This window comes from Aethina tumida, chromosome 1 (genome assembly GCF_024364675.1).
Source record: "Aethina tumida isolate Nest 87 chromosome 1, icAetTumi1.1, whole genome shotgun sequence".
NCBI classification, from domain to species: Eukaryota; Metazoa; Arthropoda; class Insecta; order Coleoptera; family Nitidulidae; genus Aethina; species Aethina tumida.
This window is the reverse complement of record NC_065435.1, coordinates 71695989-71716724: the sequence shown is the minus strand read 5'-3', so window position 1 is coordinate 71716724 and position 20736 is coordinate 71695989. Positions and strand designations below refer to the sequence as shown.

The following is a 20736-nucleotide window of genomic DNA, read 5'->3' as shown; positions in this document are numbered from 1 at the left end:
AAATATGATCAAAAGTTACTGTAGTACAGTATAACTCAAGATTGAGCGCAAGTAAAATTCAAGCGGGTATTTTTAATGGTACTCAAACATTGTATAACATCAATAAAGTTAATTAATATTTGATATTTTTGAAAGCAGTTCAACTACAACCATTATAGAAAGTTGTTAATAAGTTTTTGGGAATATATTGTACAATACAAAAGTCACTGTAGTACAGTATAAGTTATTTTTCACCCAATCGAAACCACCGTGGGACACGTAATTTAATCACTTTTGAACAAAGTATATCCATTCCAATGTTTTCTTTCAACCCTGTAAAACGATGACATTTGTTTTCGATGTCATTTTAGTAATATTAATAATATAATACCTGAAACAGAAATTTTCAAAATTGAGAGCAATTCTAGAAACTTATTAATAATTTTTTGGGTAAATATAATACAAAAGTCACTGTAGTATAGTATAACGAGGCTATTTTTCACTCGATCGAAACAAATTAGGTTCTGTGGGACGTGTAATTTAATCACCTTTCGAACGAAGTATACTTATTCCAATTTTGAACAGTTTAAAAACTCTCTTTGGGACACCTACTTGAAGGAAATTATTAAATGGTGAAAATTTGTATAATTTTTTTCGAACTACATAAAATTATAATAAAAGATTTAAATAGTAAATTCCAAAAATATAGATAGAAACTTTTCCTTTCATATAATGTAAATATCAAATCATAAAATTATCTGAGATGAATTATGTACGATTTGTCGCTTCCAAATCCAAACCTGAATCGCTGCATTTATTGCAAACTGGTCTCGTCGTAACCAGCTTAAATAAATTGGATGTAGTTAACACAAAACGGTTATTCAACGAGGTCCAAAATAAATTTTCATTTCTGATAAGAGCACGATCTGAATTGTGGCCAAGCCGTTTCGAGTATAAAATTACTCGTATATTCCGCTTATTTGCCAAGTTATTCGTACACGACATGAACAATGTGGAAGATCCGACTGGATGGAAATAGAATCTTTCGGATGTTTCCATAAAGTAGGTTACTGGTGGCCTAATAAAATAGCAATACCACTTGCCAGGTAATTACATGAAGGCGCGCATTCCAATTTAAATCCTTACTATATCCTAGTTTTAAATATGTACAAATTTCATTTAATTAAACCTTAAAATAATTTTACGAATATAATATTTATTACAAGGTCATTTTAGTATTATAACTTGCCGATTATTATAATTGCGATACACACCTCGACATTAAAGGTAATTTAATCAGACTGAATGTTAAAAATAAGTTTAAACATTATAATTTACTAAAAAAACATCATGAATGACACACATTTAATTAACCGAATATTTAAAACTAAACGATAAGTAAGAAACCAACCAAATATTTGTAGTACCAATGCGAACGTAATTCTTACGTCAACTATACATACATGAATGCTGAAAACATAAATAAAATAGCTGTAATTATAACTTATTTTGTCCAGGGAAGTTAAATAATAATAAATACTTGTTTGCGTCGGATTGCCAACGATAAACGTTTTCTTTGATGTTCTTTTAAAAATTATAACACTAAAATAATTCTAAAATTTAATTCACTTAAAGGAAAAGATAAATATACAATTTTATAAAAAAATTACAATTAAAATCAATGATAAGAATTAAATAAAAGATGTCGGGGATTTGTATATAATAAACACAAATTACTCTTATATTTTTATTAAAGGAACGAAAAATATCATTATAAATGTAAATAATCATTAATTTAATGTATAGTTTTAGTTTTATTTATTATATACTATATGTAACGAATGGGGGTTTCGTTGAATAAAATGACCTATTACTTACATAATATAAGTTGCTTTCTTGTAAATACAGGTCACGTCTTTCCGGTAAGTCCATGTAACTGGTAATCTTTTACATATGTGGTATCAATTAAGACTTTTTGGTCTTCCGATTCATCTAAATCGATTAGCTGACTGAGGGAATGACTTGATCCTTTGCCTATGTTCGGCGATCAGTACTTCAGAAATAATTGGATTAGATAGAAACTTGGCTACTGATTCTTTTGTCGATTTCTTTCCCTGGTATTCTATTAATTATTACTCGTTCTTCAACGGAGTATTCAGTGCATGGACTTTATGCTCCTTTTCTGTAATGTCGTTGTATGGTAGATGGGACGTTGTTAATATTGTAATACAATTGTTGAGTTTCACAAGATTTCGATGAACTTCATTTTTGTATGTTGACCTGGTTTTGTTGCTACTTCCAGTAGTTGGTTACATGTCTTCGTTGTAAGGAATATTAGCACACATGTTGACCGATCTTTAATTTTGCCTGGTGCCAATTAAAAACGCCTTACTGCGTTGTAACCCATGTGACGGTCTCAATCTGTATAATCCGCCACTATATCAGGGTTACTCCGCCAATTTGTAAAATGCAATATGAAAATCAGCTTCCGAGGGAAACACGACGATTTCATAATGTAACGACTGGGGGTGTCGTTGAATAAAATTACCAGTTACTTACATAATATAAGTTTATTAACTAATAAATAATTACAAACTTAAATTATTTGTTTTTTTTTTATAAAAATAAAGTGAATTAATTTAAATAAACCAAAAGAAATATTAATTATTTCTTTAATTTTAAAGAAATTTGAAAATTGAAATAATTGTTTTATATGTATTTTATATATTATTGTATAAATAAAAGTATTACTAAATAAGTTTATATATATATATTTTTCTATTATATGTTTTTTCTTATTGAATTAATTTTTCACTTGTTACATGAAATAAATGAAAATAATAAATTAAATAGCAATTAATTAATGAATAAACTAAACAATATTATTAAAAATATATATAATACGAAGAAATTGGAAATTTGTTTTAACCTCTTAGGATTTTTATTTTAATGTGGCAACTACATATTATGTTATTTATAATAAGTTATGTTAATCTAAAAAATTAATGCTAATTTGGTGAAACATTAATATAAATAATGTAATTAAATATAAAAATGTATTATTATTATTTGTATATTTAAGTTTGTTAATTAGATAATAATGTAATGTAATAGTATTTGAAATTTAATGAAGAACTTTAATGTAAGTGATTCCCTAGTTGCACAAATCGTATCAAAACAACATAATATATTTTAAAGAAATGATAAGAATTTGATTAGCGAAATATAGTATAATTTTTAAAACTCAACAAATAAACCACCAAACAAATCAAAGCAAAGTAACAAACCCCAAAAACGTAACCACAACTCTTCTTTGCGACACGTCGTGGTGAATCCTGGCCCTTAAAAAGACGTATTCCGAAACCTTGAACGGCCCCAGTTCATAATTGTCTCACCGAATCTGAACCATTGGGTTATTGTACCCAAATGTGTTCCCTTCCAATTCATCTGAAACGAGCTGCTTTCGCCCCGCGTCCCTCCACGTCCCTCCCCCAAAAACCGTCTCACTCTGTATGTATTTCTGGCCTTAGAGTCTGTTCGCTGATCCTAAAAAGGTAGACCGACCGGGATCTAACGTCCTAACCGATTGGAGAAGCTTTCTAACCAATCCAGAAGCTCGTTACATTTTTGGATACAGTGTCACCCATTTATATTTCTCCACACTTGCTCCGATTCGACCAGAACGCCTTGCGAACGTGAGTGTCTAGTGTTAAAAAAACAGTGTACTACTCCCATTCAATGTGTTCAACATTACTTTAATTTTGCATTGATTTTTTATCTTGGTCATTCGATTTTGGGCAAAGGACTGATTGTGATAGTGTTGATTAACAGTGATCTGTGTAATTGTGAAGTTCTATCATTGTTTCTGTGTCATACTAGCAATGTGTTTTACAAGTGATGTGTTCTTTTGGGATTTACACACAGGATTATTCGTTTTTCTTTTTATTTTTCTTCTAAGAACACATGGTGAAACAATTGCTAGTATGACATTTGGTGGCTAGATTGCGCGAAATCAGTGGCTAAAGGATTACAACGATTTTCTTAAGTCAGGATACCATCAATAACAATTTAATTAGTAATTTTTTGCACAAATAGTCATTTATCAGTAATCTTGTTACTTATCGCAAAGTTTTCAGTAATAAATATAGCATTACAATGGTTTCAAGAAAAATTGAATCCGCCATCTTAGATTTTTCAAATAGCTCTCGAACCATAAATGGATGACATGTTGATTGGTCTATTTATATCCAAAGGGCGTAAACCTTTATGATTAAAGTAAAATAATGTATATGATGGCAATTTTGTATTCTAATTTATTGATTTTCAGTGTCGGTAGAGTTGAATATTATTATATTAAATATTTTTAAGTTTATATGTGCTACTGATAAATGTGAATGTAAAAGTAAAATAATAACTGTATAATTATTTTACTATTAATTTTAATAATAATTTAATTCACAACTTTAATTTCGATACAATACTTCTTAAAGTTTAATTTTATCATATGGTTCCAAATTTAGCTTTAGTTGTAACAATTTCATTATAACCTGAAATTCCTGATTACATAATGACGGTAACACTGTTTTTGTGCCAAATAGTCCAACAATGCTTGAAAAACATTTGGCATCGTTCGCATTCGGCAGTGCCTCGTTATGATCTTTATTTAGTCGTCACAAATACTAATTCTAATAATAGATCAAACCAAAATAGCTGCTCTTATTTAATTGGGATATTATTGCTCAGATTTCACGCGGTCTTGTTACGGTTACGAAAAAAAAAACTTGATAGAAACTTGATGATAACCTATACTATGTATAGTAAACACATTGAATGGAAGTTGAACTTAGCCGATTTTATTTCCTTAGTCCAAATTTAACTATTTGCTTTTTTATTGAAAATTATTGGAATTATTTGGAAGGAAATTTAAATTGATGCAATCAAATTCAATTTTATTTATTTTATTTTAAATTAAAATTACATTCAGAAATAAGAAAGTCAATGATGCTTAGGTACGTGCTGTTTCTAGGAAGGCTCTAGGGCTGTATTACGTGTCTCGATTAGCCCAAATTTCGTCCGTTCACCATGCCTAAACCAGCTCAACAAGAAGGGGATGATCCCGACCCAACCCCATACTTGTTCGTTTCTTTGGAACAGAAACGTATCGACCAAACTAAGCCCTACGATGCCAAGAAATCTTGCTGGGTTCCGGACGACAAGGAAGGATTCGTACTTGGTGAAATTAGAGGCACCAAGGGTGACCTCATCAGCGTTGCTGTTCCTGGTGGAGAGGTAATAAGAAACGAGAAGGCCAATAAGTACCAAAATCATGACGACACACCAATCATCAATCTCAAAATGACACTGTAGATCCTTAGTCAAATGCTGTCCAATAAAATTATTGCTTAATTCATTGCTGTGCAGCCCCCACAAAGTTATCCAGAGAACTGCTCTGGGTAGTTTTGTGGGGGCTAAAAAATGCGTTCTATAAAGCTCATTGGAGATTGATTAGAGAATTACGAAATATGTACTATTTATTTATTCAATACCGCGTTATGATTTTGGAACTAAAATTATTATTCAACAAATCACATCTTTTCAAAACTCCGATTCACGATGATAATCAATGAATTGCTGCATAGGAAAAACACTTTAAAAAAGACCAAGTCATGCAAGTGAATCCACCTAAATACGAAAAAGTCGAAGATATGGCCGATTTGACCTATCTCAACGATGCTGCTGTTTTGCATAACCTTCGTCAACGATACTACGCCAAACTCATCTATGTAAGTACCGCAAAAACTGTACTAATATATTTTTTTTATTGTCCAACAGGAAAAACAATTCAAAAAAGATCTTGTCACCCAAGTAAATCCTCCTAAATATGAAAAAGCCGAAGATATGTCTAACTTGACATACTTGAACGACGCTTCTGTATTGCACAACTTGAAACAAAGATACTATGCTAAACTCATCTACGTAAGTCGGTTAAAACCCTTTTAAAAGAACTTCAAGATTGGACATTGGTAGTTCTTTGGAAGTTCTTAGGTGTTCGTTTTAGTGAAGAATACATCGTATTCTTTAAACGTTTCCACAATACCTCGAATACAGAGGCTATTCGATAACCCCAACCAAAACCTCTTAGATCGAGGAAACCCTTATTTAACTATAATTCAACACCCCGATAACCTTTTGACTGAATTTCCAATTAACACATCATTTCTCTGTGCCTCAGAGAAACCAAATTTATACAGTTTGAATTCCCTAAATCCAGTACAAAAATAGGGAAACCCATATCAACCTAAAACTAACACACAAACCCTCTAAAAAAGCAGGGACCCTTTTCTTGTCAATTCACGGAGATTTAACTCCTGTGAGACAATTTAGTATTGTTTTTTATTGCAAAATAGTTCTACACGAATATTATAATATAATGGACGTTTACAGACTTACTCTGGTCTTTTCTGCGTCGCCATCAACCCCTACAAGCGTTTCCCCGTATACACCAACCGTTGCGCTAAGTTGTACCGTGGTAAGAGGCGTAATGAAGTGCCACCCCACATCTTCGCTATTTCTGACGGTGCTTACGTAAACATGTTGACCAGTAAGTATCAGGAAGACGAAAGAATATCCAATGGGTTACTCCAATGATGAAATAACAGTCCTTTAAAGAGAATAATTTAAAAATCATAATTAAAAGTTCTTAAATCGTAAAATTTTAAAGAACATATTTCATATTTTTGAACTTTTAAGTTCAATCACATAAAGTCGAATCTCTTTTAGACAGATAAACATTCAAATAAATTTTAATTTAGTAATTTTACTATTTAGTCCAGTAAAATGTTTCTATTTCCGTTAAGACGTTTTTTAAACGTTATCAGTATGCTCATTTTCTAAGACACGAGACTATTGAGATTTTGTTTTATACAATTATAATTTCTCATAAAGGCGAATCTCTCTTTGTCAGAAATTCTTCATTTTCTCTTCGAATAATTTTTTTTCATCAAATATGACTTCCTCGTCTTTAATGAATCGCGAGATTATGTTGAAGTTACCCTTATGGATATTATTGCCGCATAGTGTTATATTCTTCAACTCACGCCGTCTTTTCTATTACAGACCACGAAAATCAATCTATGTTGATTACTGGTGAGTCTGGTGCCGGAAAAACTGAAAACACGAAAAAGGTAATTGCCTACTTCGCCACTGTCGGTGCTTCCACCAAAAAAACCGAAGAACAAATTAAGAAGGGTAACTTGGAAGATCAAGTCGTACAAACTAACCCTGTACTTGAAGCTTTCGGTAACGCCAAGACCGTCCGTAACGATAACTCTTCTCGTTTCGTAAGTTCCTAAAAAAACTTGTTCATTCAGTTCAAACGTAACTTGTTTTCGGTCTTGTTTAGGGTAAATTCATCCGTATCCATTTCGGTCCCACTGGTAAATTGGCTGGTGCTGATATCGAAACTTGTAAGTTGAAATCAAATGCTCATTAGAAAATACACTAATTTTTATATTTCTTTAGACTTGCTTGAAAAGGCTCGTGTAATCTCTCAACAATCTCTTGAGAGATCCTACCACATCTTCTACCAAATGATGTCTGGATCCGTTAAGGGACTTAAAGGTATAAGAGATTCACTAATCAAGTGATATCAAAACGATATCACCACATATTTCATGAACTTTGTTGAAGTTATCAAAATGTGACTCACTGACTTCAGCAAAGTACACATAAACAAAATCATAGTCCAATAAAGACAATTGGCAATACAAGTATAAACTCTTGAACAAATATCAACACATAGAACCAGAAACCTCCACTAATAACTGTTTTTCAAAATTCAGATATGTGTTTGTTGTCGGATAACATCACGGATTACTATTTTGTGGCTCAGGGTAAAACCACTATCCCCAATGTCGATGACGGTGAAGAATGTCTCTTAACTGATGTAAGTGGGTGACTATCTTTGACTCACCCACACTGTATGTTGTTTTGTTTTTTGAGTAGATCCCCTTATTCTTTAAAAATACGTTGAAACTTGTGTTAACTCAAACGTATTGTAGTTACCCAAATGTTTATGTGATAGCCCCTGATCCCCCCTGTATTGCTAATTAGGACTCAGCGACCCCCTGTATGTGTCTAACTAAATTATGTTTACCTTTTTAACAAACAGAGATGTGTTTGTTGTCTAACAACATCAACGATTACCACTTCGTATCCCAGGGTAAAACTACCATTCCCAATGTAGATGACGGTGAAGAATGTACTATTACCGATGTAAGTCCTTTACTAACTCGCCCTATCAAAATCATCCTCTTTGTTGTATTAATGTTTCTGTCTATGTGTCAACATTAAATCTTAATTTTCATGTTTCGCAACTAAACTTAAGGGAGCAACGATATTTAATTGTTGAATTTTTTTAGAAATGTGCTACTTAAGTAACAGAATAGGAGACTATACTTTTATTTCGCAAGGTAAAACCAGAATACCTGGTGTTAATGATTTAGAGGAATCTCTGATAACAGATGTAAGCAACTCTTACTGAATAGTTCAGGGATCAAGCTTTGCTTATTGTTAGATATCGCTTGCTCCCTGATTGCATGATCAAATCATGACCTGACGAATCTTTATTCTGGGACCCAAACAACTTTATGTAGATATCGAAAACAAACCAACACACCATCTTCGTATCAGCTGTAAATATGCTTATAAAAATACTGCTTCTTCTCTAGATATCTGCATGCTCTCTAACGACATTTATGACTATCATAATGTATCCCAGGGTAAAGTAACTATTCCAAATGTAAACGATGGAGAGGAATGTATATTGACTGATGTAAGTAAAGACCCGATAACGTCTTCTATGTTTAAAATCTTAAAGTTCGTGAAAGTATCCAAGTTATTCATTATTCCTTTGTCAAACACTCTCCAACACTTTTATGACCGACCTGTGACGTTTTTCGCTATATGTTTGCTTCTTTTTGTGTCGTGTTCGTTGGTAAGTTTACCTAAATGCTGTATATAAGCATTTTGTTACCAATATCCAATCAACGTATAATCACACGTTTCAATTTCCTCCATTAGCAAGCTTTCGACGTTCTTGGTTTCACCCAAGAAGAAAAAGATAACATCTACAAGATCACAGCCTCTGTTATGCACATGGGTTGCATGAAGTTCAAGCAAAGAGGTCGTGAAGAACAGGCTGAACCCGATGGTACTGAGGTATGATCAAGAAATCCGTATCGAGACCATCAATTAACTATCATTGTGGTTACAGGAAGGTGAACGTGTCAGCAAACTTTTGGGTGTCGATACTGCCGCTCTCTACCAAGCTCTTACCAAACCCAGGATCAAGGTCGGTAACGAATTCGTAACCCAAGGTCGTAATGTCAACCAGGTATCATACTCCGTTGGTGCCATGTCCAAGGCCATGTTCGACAGAGTTTTCAAATACTTGGTGAAGAAGTGTAACGAAACTTTGGACACCCAACAAAAGAGACAACACTTCATTGGTGTACTGGATATTGCTGGTTTCGAAATCTTCGACGTAAGTTAAACAGCTAATACAATACATCAAATCATAATACCAACAAAACAACGCTATGGTGGAAATCTTTGAACCTACTACACTATTTAGATATAATCTTAGAGGACAACGTAGATAGAAATTTTCATTCCAATCCACTTAGCTTTACCAGCCACCCCCATTTTAAATGAAACTTCATAACAATTATTTTATTTTCCCAGTATAACGGCTTCGAGCAGCTTTGCATAAACTTTACTAACGAAAAGCTTCAGCAGTTCTTCAACCACCACATGTTCGTTTTAGAACAAGAAGAATACGCTAGAGAAGGCATAGTTTGGCAGTTCATTGACTTTGGAATGGACTTGGCCGCTTGTATCGAACTTATTGAAAAGGTTCGCATAAATTAACGCTTATTAGTCTCATATCAGCAAGGTAGGCTTTGGCACTAACACAACCCCCGGAATGAGAATTCCTTGTGATTGTATTTGTATTTAAATGTGTTTTTTACTATATAGTACAACGGTTTTGAACAACTGTGTATCAACTTCACAAATGAAAAGTTGCAACAATTCTTTAACCATCATATGTTCGTATTGGAACAAGAAGAATATAAAACCGAAGGTATTCAATGGACTTTCATTGATTTCGGCATGGACTTGGCTGCCTGTATTGAGTTAATTGAAAAGGTAATTTAAAATCAAGAACAACAAGAAGCCCTTTTGGAATAGGAAACTTCTTCATATTACTGTCGTATCATCTGTTGTGTGTTTACGTTGAACATTTCAAAATTCCGTCTAGGAAAGAGCAGGAATTGTCCTTGTTACGTTCGGAATGTGTAGTAGTACGAGAATAAGGTGTTCCACCGGGAAACAGCGTTGTGAACTACCTTATGCAATGTACTTAATGTTTGTCTGTCCCTTTAGTTTAACGGCTTTGAACAGCTTTGCATCAACTTCACAAACGAAAAGTTGCAACAATTCTTTAACCATCACATGTTCGTTTTGGAACAAGAAGAATACAAAACTGAAGGTATTGAATGGACCTTCATTGACTTCGGTATGGACTTGGCTGCCTGTATCGAATTGATCGAAAAGGTAATTTTAACTGGGGACTGTTTGATAAGGAACTCAACAACAACAGGTTTGGAAGTTATAGCAGAAAATATGCGTCGTTCTATTTAACTTTGTCAATTTTACTACGATGGATCAGCTTCTTCACTAACAGGGACTCTTCTGAGGATCGCCAGCTTTGTTTAACTTTTGTGTAGTAGATGTACAAGATAAGGTATTCCACCTATAATACAGCGTTGTGAATTACCTTTAAGCTTGTACTTAATTTGTGTTTACTTGTATAGTTCAACGGCTTTGAACAGCTTTGTATCAACTTTACAAATGAAAAGTTGCAACAATTCTTTAACCATCACATGTTCGTTCTCGAACAAGAGGAATACCAAAGAGAAGGCATTGAATGGGCTTTTATTGATTTTGGTATGGACTTGGCTGCCTGTATTGAACTTATTGAAAAGGTAAAGCACTCAAAAATGCTTAGGAACTATGAGTGCTGATGCCTTCCCAGTCAAAATAAATGTTAAAGCGCTACTCTAAATAAATAAAATGACTAACTGGGTAAAACTCATTATTAAATCAAAGCTAATCCCCTAACTAACTCTTGCAGTATAATGGCTTCAACCAGCTGTGCATAAACTACTCAAATGAAAAATTACAACAGTTTTACAACCATCACATGTTCATACTCGAGCAAGAAGAATATGAACGTGAAGGCATTCAGTGGACGTTTATTGATTTCGGTATGGATCTTCAACCATGTATCGATCTTATTGAAAAGGTATTACCCTTTAGGTAATCCATTCCAAAATTTCACACCCCGTAATTATAATATTAGTGTCACAAATAGTATATGCACAGTTTATCCAAATTGCTCTTGATCAATGCACCTCCATCACAAAGGTTTGTATCACACAATTATGCACCCCCTGGAATGGTATGTACATTACTTTGCTTTATCTCAATCATTCCTAGAAAGTTAGTTTTGTAATTTTACTATCTTAACAAACAATACACGTTTGCTAAGGTCTAAATTTTAGTAGTTAAAGAAATAGTAGTTACTTAGAATTAATTTATCAATTATTTTGCTTGTTTGAGATATAGTTTGCGTGTTTTTCATCTCGTTTATTTATATTGGTTCAATCAGTATAATGGTACCTTTTCTCTAGCCCATGGGTATCTTGTCCATCCTTGAAGAAGAATCTATGTTCCCCAAAGCTACTGACGCCACCTTCGTCGAAAAGTTGAACACCAACCACTTGGGCAAATCCCCCAACTACCAAAAACCAAAACCACCAAAGCCTGGTCAGCAAGCTGCCCACTTCACCCTTGGCCATTATGCCGGTAACGTAAGTATCACGTTAACATCACTTTTGTTTAAATACTAAACAATCATTGTGGAATAGGTACCATACAACATCACCGGTTGGTTGGAAAAGAACAAGGATCCCCTTAACGACACTGTTGTCGACTTGTACAAGAAGGGTACCAACAAGCTCTTGGTAGAAATTTTCGCTGACCATCCAGGTCAATCTGGTGGAGCTGATGCCGGCGGCAAAGGTAACAATGTCCATTCCTTCATTTCCTTCACAATACTTATCCTTATATTGCATATAATTTTATTCTTAATCTATTATTCTACACTCAGGTGGTAAAAGAACCAAGGGTTCCGCTTTCCAAACTGTATCCAGTTTGTACAGGGTAATTACCTCGCTCTTATTTAAACATTGAGCTGAGAATTTACCTTTAAACCTTATCATCCTATTCTCCAGCATTTACCTACCTTAAATAAACCTTTATCCTACCACAATGCGTAAAATAAATATTTGCTTTAAATATGCTCTTTGAAATAGGTGGACGTGGTAAGAAGGGCGGTGGTTTCGCTACTGTATCTTCTGCCTACAAGGTATGTTAGGAAAAATCATAAAAAGTCAACATTATCCAAAGACGGATCTAATGTGGCATGATATAATCTTGCACTTTGATTTCTCCTCCACAGGCACAGTACTCAATGCCATCAAATTGTTTGTTAAGATAGGGGCGACATACCCGCACCCTTGATGTTAATTTTGATCACAAATACTTAATCAACTGTTCATTATCACCATGTTTTGTTATCAAGAGGACTTACTAGATCTTCTTTAATATCACCAATTGTATGAGAAGACTATACTAGCTCTTCTCTAATGTCACAATCGTATGTTCACGTTTTATTTAACCAAGAAGATACTATACTGATCTTCTGCCTTTTTGTAAAATGTTTTAATCAGATTTAGAAGAATATACTGACTTCTTCTACTTCTTGTTCAACGACACCTTATTGAGATTTAACCCATTAATTGTTTGGCTTGTACCTGCTTCTTAACATGAACTAAAATCAGCCTTATTCTTCTGGAACAAACTGTACGAGTTCGTCCCAGAAGAAGTAGAATAGTTTTCCCAAACCCGCAGACTCAATTAATGTATTTCTATAGGAACAATTGAACAACTTGATGACCACCTTGAGGTCCACCCAACCTCACTTCGTCCGTTGTATCATTCCCAATGAATTGAAACAGCCCGGAGTCATTGACTCTCACTTGGTAATGCACCAGCTCACCTGTAACGGTGTACTTGAAGGTATCCGTATCTGTAGGAAAGGTTTCCCCAACAGGATGGTTTACCCTGACTTCAAACTCCGGTAAGTTAGTATCATTGGCAGTTGAGGGAAATCAGTTGTTTTAGAGGATAAAAATTAGAGTAAAGTAAATTGTTTTGTATGAGATTTAAAGTAATCGTTTGAAGAGAAACACATATACATCCGAAATTGAAGCCTCACTATTAGATATATAATTTAATGAATCGTAATAATTTCCTTGTGTCAATCAATCACGTTGTCTTAAATATAAATTAAAAATGTAAAAATAATATTTCATTTTCTCGTGAATAGTTATATGATCTTAGCCCCAGCCACGATGGCTAAAGAAAAGGAAGCTAAAGAAGCAGCCAGAAAGTGTCTGGAAGAAATCGGTTTGGATCCTGACAGTTATCGTGTCGGACACACAAAGGCAAGGGCTTACAATCCCTAGAAATCATATGTAAATTGTAAACGTCTACCACAGTAGTTTCTTGTCGACTCTTGTATTTTAGTCTAGCACTGATCCTCAACACCTGTATATTTGTTAAAAATGTAAAACCATCTGTTTTTACCTCATGATGTATGTATAAACTGTATAGTCTAATGTTTGATTACCCCTAGTTACAAAATCTTGAACCCTGCCGCCGTATCTAAAGAAAGTGACCCCAAGAAATGCGCCGACCTTATCTTGCAAGCCAGTGGTCTTGACGCCGAATTGTACCGTCTTGGTCACACTAAGGCATGTCCCCTATTCAAACTGTTATCACAAATCTTTGTCCATCAAGACGGGACACACGATTTGATTGTTTGTTAAATATAGAACCAACCCCATGAACTGGAAAATTCCAGTGTTGGTGTATAAAAACTTCAAAAGACTGGAGACTTATAACCAACACTGACTTAACACCTAATTGTTTTTGTTTGTTTGACTAATTTTACATGTTTCTTGTTGTTAACTCCTTAGATACAAAATCTTAGCCGCCACGTTGATTAAGGATAGTATGACACCTGAAAAGGCAGCATCAGTAATTTTAGATCACATAAACCTAGATAAAGAGCTATTCCGAATGGGTAAATCCAAGGTACTTTAACGACTAGTACTCTTGCATACCCTAACCCAGCCAGTTTTATCTCCCACAGCTAATCACCCCGAGCTTAATTCTTATGTTGTGTCGTCTGTTTCGCCAATTCTCCACCCTTTCAAATTGTAACTCTACTTTCTCCGAATAGGTATTCTTCAGAGCTGGAGTCTTGGGTCAAATGGAAGAACTTCGTGACGACCGTTTGGGCAAGATTGTTACCTGGATGCAATCCTGGGTCCGTGGTTACTTGTCCAGAAAAGAATTCAAGAAGTTGCAAGAGCAACGTCTGGCTCTCCAAGTGTGCCAGAGAAACTTGCGCAAATACCTCAAGTTGCGTACCTGGCCATGGTACAAACTTTGGCAGAAGGTCAAGCCCCTCCTCAACGTCACCCGCATCGAGGATGAAATTGCCGTAAGTATAGGAAATATAATATAATATATATTGGATTCGTCAAGTCTCAATTGCAACTATATTTAGTCTGATGAAGTGACCCAACGATTGGGTGCCGTGATGAAAATAATCTTGAATCATTAAACCTGATGTTCGAACGTAATTGGAACTAATAAACACGCATGTTACTTAAATTTAGAAATCGGTGAACTCGATCTTATAAACATGATTTTTATGATATTCATAAATTACACCTGGCATCCTATCTAAATTTACTTCGAGCCCCTCCTTTAATCTGTCATCGTCAGATGAAACATCGCATATTTTTAAAATCTTTCATCGAACGCAGCACTTCCCACGCGTCCAAAATTATTTCGCGAGTATGCATCGTCTTGCAGCTATTCAGTATTCGATTAGACTTAGCGAGGTACAGACCCCGAGTCCTCCGCATCCGAACGTACTTGAACGATCCGAACAATCGACTGATTCGAATTTGACTTGACAATACAATAAACGATAAAATGGTTGACGTGGATTATACGTGTCCTGACAAAAAAATTGTCTTACAGAAATTGGAAGAAAAAGCTGCCAAGGCCCAAGAAGCCTATGAACGTGAAGCCAAAGCCAAGAAGGAATTGGAAGGTCTTTACGCCAAATTGTTGGCTGAAAAGACTGACCTCTTGAACAGTCTTGAAGGCGAAAAAGGATCTCTCTCCGAAACTCAAGAGAGGGCCAACAAACTCCAAGCCCAAAAGAACGATCTTGAATCCCAATTGGCTGTAAGTATTAACTTTTCATTGTAATCATATCATTAAATCACATCAAAGCGTTCACAACAAGCGCATTTTGTTCAAAAATAAACTTTACTTTTAGAATTTAACATAAACCATGTGGTATATCACGTTTCAATGTATAAATCAACAATAATTCAAATGTTTGTTTATTGAAACAAATAAGAAAGCTATTGATTTATTAATTTTTCAAATTTAATCGGAATGTATAAATGGATAATAAATAGTGAAATAGCTTTGAGAATTAATATTGTGTTTACCTTTCAGAATTTAAGACTTATTCATCCCATCAACTCAGCTCCAAAAATATAACATATCGATCAGACATGTTTCATGATCTAGTATTAATTATTGCTTTAATTTCAATATGAAAGAGCTTCTTATGATGTTTTGGCCACGTTTCAAAGAAAATCTTATACATTAATTAATCAGATTTTTACACTTGGATGGTGTCCAATATAAGGTGTATCATACCATTTTTTCATATCATAACATCACATTAAAAGCCATCCAAGCTAAATTTAGTAACCCCGCAAACTAATAACATGATCTGAATCATAGGAAACTCAAGACCGTTTGAGTCAAGAAGAGGATGCCCGCAACCAATTGATGCAACAAAAGAAGAAATTGGAACAAGAACTCTCTGGCTACAAGAAAGACATCGAAGACTTGGAATTGTCCCTCCAAAAGAGCGAACAAGACAAGGCTACCAAGGACCACCAAATCAGAAACTTGAACGACGAGATCGCCCACCAAGACGAACTTATCAACAAGTTGAACAAAGAAAAGAAACTCTCTGGCGAAAGCAACCAGAAGGTATCTGAAGAACTGCAAGCCGCTGAAGATAAGGTCAACCACTTGAACAAGGTGAAAGCCAAGTTGGAACAAACTTTGGACGAATTGGAAGACTCTTTGGAACGCGAGAAGAAACTCCGTGGTGACGTTGAGAAATCCAAGAGGAAGGTAGAAGGTGACTTGAAACTCACTCAAGAAGCCGTTGCCGACTTGGAACGTAACAAGAAGGAATTGGAACAAACCATTCAACGCAAGGATAAGGAAATTTCCTCCCTCAATGCCAAATTGGAAGACGAGCAATCCGTTGTTGGCAAGCAACAAAAGCAAGTCAAGGAACTCCAAGCCCGCATCGAAGAACTCGAAGAAGAGGTTGAAGCCGAAAGACAAGCCCGCTCCAAGGCTGAATCTCAACGCGCTGGCTTGGCCCGCGAATTGGAAGAACTTGGCGAACGTCTCGAGGAAGCCGGTGGTGCCACCTCCGCCCAAATCGAGCTCAACAAGAAGCGTGAAGCTGAACTTGCCAAGTTGCGCCGTGACTTGGAAGAAGCCAACATCCAACACGAAGGCACCCTCGCCAATCTCCGCAAGAAGCACAACGATGCCGTCTCCGAAATGGGTGAACAAATCGACCAACTCAACAAACTTAAGGCTAAGTAAGTACCTCTTCACATTCATAATTTCTTTCATATTTAAAGAATAAAAAACACGTGTAGTTTTTGATCGTATATTAGTAGATATTTCAAACATTTTAATTATTAGGGCTGAAAGAGACCGCGCAAACATTTACAATGAATTACAACAAACACGTGGTGCAGTAGAAGGAGTGGGCCGTGAAAAGGTACTAAACGTACATTGTCTTCCTTTGTACACGTCGAAAAGTCTTGTAAATTGTCACTTGTGCCCATCCTGACTGCACTTTACCCTTAATCCTTTGTTAAATGTATGTTCTGCCTTCCTCAACAGGGCTGAAAAGGACAAGGCTCAATACTTCGGTGAACTCAACGATCTCCGTGCCTCTGTCGACCATTTGGCTAACGAAAAGGTATAATTAGCTGGCAATGAGTGGATCTTCATACTGCTTCTATTTCAGCTTTCAGGCGAACTTACAAACTGGACAAGCTGCTACTAAGAGTCCGATAAATGTTTATTGTGTGTTAGCCCGCTAATATTCTTATTCATAAATATTTAATAGCCCCATGCTTTAGTTGTATGCCGACCTGTAACAGAACTATCAATTAATGGTTTATTTTTGTATAGGCTGCCATTGAAAAAGTATCCAAACAATTGCAACAACAACTCAACGACACCCAAGGCAAACTCGACGAAACCAACCGCACTCTCAATGACTTCGATGCCGCCAAGAAGAAGTTGTCCATTGAGAACTCCGACCTCTTGAGACAACTTGAGGAAGCTGAATCTCAGGTATCTCAACTCAGCAAGATCAAGGTATCCCTCACCACTCAATTGGAAGACACCAAGAGATTGGCCGATGAAGAATCCCGCGAACGCGCCACCCTCCTTGGCAAGTTCCGCAACTTGGAACACGACTTGGACAACATTCGTGAACAAGTCGAAGAAGAAGCTGAAGCCAAGGCTGACATCCAACGTCAACTCAGCAAGGCTAATGCTGAAGCTCAATTGTGGCGCCAGAAATACGAATCTGAGGGTGTTGCCCGCTCTGAAGAACTCGAAGAAGCCAAGAGGAAGCTCCAAGCTCGTTTGGCTGAAGCTGAAGAAACCATCGAATCCCTTAACCAGAAGGTTGTTGCTCTTGAAAAGACCAAGCAACGCTTGGCTACTGAAGTCGAGGACTTGCAACTCGAAGTCGACCGTGCCACCGCTATTGCCAACGCTGCCGAGAAGAAACAAAAGGCCTTCGACAAAATTATTGGGGAATGGAAACTCAAGGTTGACGACTTGGCCGCTGAACTTGATGCCAGCCAGAAGGAATGCCGTAACTACTCTACTGAATTGTTCAGACTTAAGGGAGCCTACGAAGAAGGCCAAGAACAATTGGAAGCTGTCCGCCGTGAAAACAAGAACCTCGCTGATGAAGTTAAGGATCTCCTTGACCAAATCGGTGAAGGTGGCCGCAACATTCATGAAATCGAAAAGGCCAGGAAGCGTTTGGAAGCCGAGAAGGACGAACTCCAAGCTGCACTCGAAGAAGCTGAAGCTGCTTTGGAACAAGAAGAGAACAAGGTACTCCGCGCTCAATTGGAACTTTCCCAAGTCCGTCAAGAAATCGACCGCAGAATCCAAGAGAAGGAAGAAGAATTCGAAAACACCCGCAAGAACCACCAACGTGCCCTCGACTCCATGCAAGCATCATTGGAAGCCGAAGCCAAGGGTAAGGCTGAGGCCCTTCGCATGAAGAAGAAGTTGGAAGCCGACATCAACGAGTTGGAAATCGCTTTGGACCATGCCAACAAGGTAAGACATTTTCCTAGATTACATGACCAACAAGTGTACTGACATACATTTTTATAATAGGCTAACGCTGAGGCCCAAAAGACCATCAAACGCTACCAACAACAACTCAAGGATACCCAGACTGCTCTTGAGGAAGAACAACGCGCTCGTGATGAAGCTCGCGAACAACTTGGAATCTCTGAACGTCGCGCCAATGCCCTCCAAAACGAATTGGAAGAATCCCGCACTCTCTTGGAACAAGCCGACCGTGCCCGTCGTCAAGCTGAGCAAGAATTGGGAGATGCCCACGAACAACTTAACGATCTCTCAGCCCAAAACGCTTCCTTGTCAGCTGCTAAGAGGAAATTGGAATCTGAACTTCAGACCCTCCACTCCGACTTGGATGAACTTCTCAACGAAGCCAAGAACTCCGAAGAGAAAGCCAAGAAGGCTATGGTTGATGCTGCCCGTTTAGCCGATGAACTCCGTGCTGAACAAGACCACGCTCAAACTCAAGAAAAACTCCGCAAGGCCCTCGAAACCCAAATCAAGGACTTGCAAGTCCGCTTGGACGAAGCCGAAGCTAATGCCCTCAAGGGAGGCAAGAAAGCCATTGCCAAGCTTGAACAACGCGTCCGCGAACTCGAGAACGAATTGGATGGAGAACAGAGAAGACACGCTGATGCCCAGAAGAACTTGAGAAAGTCCGAACGTCGCATCAAGGAATTGAGCTTCCAAGCCGAGGAAGACCGCAAGAACCACGAACGCATGCAAGATCTCGTAGACAAGCTCCAACAGAAGATCAAGACCTACAAGAGGCAGATCGAAGAAGCCGAAGAAATTGCCGCCCTCAACTTGGCTAAATTCCGCAAGGCTCAACAAGAATTGGAGGAAGCTGAAGAACGTGCCGACCTCGCTGAACAAGCTATTGCCAAATTCCGTGCGAAGGGACGTGGAGGTTCCACCGCTAGGGGAGTTAGCCCAGCCGTAAGTATCAGACCTTCTTAATTATCACTTCGATATCTTATTGAATTATGAAATCTTTAGCCATCAACAGCTTCGGCAGCACCTAAACAGCGAATTGCAGTTTCGATTGAATAAATTTTAAGACTTGTAAGTGACTTGTAACTGATTCTGGATGCAGTTCTAGTCAAATTGTACCACTAGAAATGCATTCAGAGTCAAGGTGCTGTTACCCTCTTGTGCAGTACCTTCCGTATATTACGACAGTGTTGTCTGCTGTAGTCTTGTCTCTAGTTGTCCCAAATGATGGTGTTCTTAGTTAGTTGTATAATTAGTTCTCCGTTTGCAATTCCGACAAGAATAATTGTTTGGTAGCCTTTCGGAATTGTTATTCTTATTCTTGTTAGAATTGTTTAAAAAAGAATGATCCCTAATTTTATTTTTCATATTTCCAGCCACCAAGACAGCGTCCAACTGCTGACGGTATGACCTTCCCACCAAGGTTCGACCTCGGCGACGATTTTTAAATTGTTAGCGCTGTGTTAGATATATATTTTACGAACATTTCACGCGGCAAAAACAACCGAACCGCGTGACTTTAATTTACACACATTTATTTATTTATTTTTTATTTTTGTTTCAACTTTTTTTGAGATTTAGAATTGTATTTTGAATGATTCCGTTAATAAAAAATTGCGAGAATCCAGAGAATTTAAGGGAAAAGAGACACGTACCTTCCATCATAAGCAGCCCTTTGGTCTCTGTGTTCTCATAATGCCAACTGTATTTTATAAATAGGACCTAAAATGTATTGTATGTGTGACATGTATGGCTTAAGGCACCAATAAACAAATTTTATCGTTACTGTATTTATTTATTCATGAGTGTTCTTTCTCCTTCCACAAAATCATTCTAAAAATTATAATATGTATTTATTTTGTTGTTTATTGTTATTAATATACTGTATAATACTTATTAATATATTATTATATATTATTTATGGAATTTTATTTATCCCTCTTAAAAATTCAACTTAGAAGTTGGAAAATGTATCAGAAAAAACAAAAATGGGGCAATAACAAATAAATATTCAAATACATTAATAATCTATTTTGAATG

The 20736-nt window shown here is 36.4% G+C and overlaps 1 protein-coding gene across 10 annotated transcripts; it reads left to right on the top strand.

Moving 5' to 3' along the window:
* Window positions 1-5008: 5008 nt before the first annotated feature.
* Window positions 5009-20481, top strand: LOC109598056 (myosin heavy chain, muscle). 10 transcript variants are annotated; one of them, XM_049969677.1, is made up of 22 exons: window positions 5009-5268; window positions 5812-5955; window positions 6424-6580; window positions 7096-7319; window positions 7382-7445; window positions 7501-7599; window positions 8150-8253; window positions 9061-9198; window positions 9254-9523; window positions 10857-11027; window positions 11736-11915; window positions 11973-12126; window positions 12420-12472; window positions 13041-13246; window positions 14148-14265; window positions 14414-14677; window positions 15226-15435; window positions 16009-16895; window positions 17206-17284; window positions 17500-18675; window positions 18736-19641; window positions 20073-20481. In XM_049969677.1, exons 1-22 carry the CDS (start codon window positions 5062-5064, stop codon window positions 20142-20144), a joined length of 5883 nt encoding a protein of 1960 aa, XP_049825634.1. In that variant the 5' UTR covers window positions 5009-5061; the 3' UTR covers window positions 20145-20481. The 10 variants fall into 10 exon arrangements, with proteins under 10 accessions (XP_049825634.1, XP_049825625.1, XP_049825629.1 ...); XM_049969668.1 differs by lacking the exon at window positions 14148-14265 and adding an exon at window positions 13805-13922; XM_049969672.1 differs by lacking the exons at window positions 8150-8253; window positions 14148-14265 and adding exons at window positions 7821-7924; window positions 13805-13922.
* The last annotated feature ends 255 nt before the right edge of the window (window positions 20482-20736 follow it).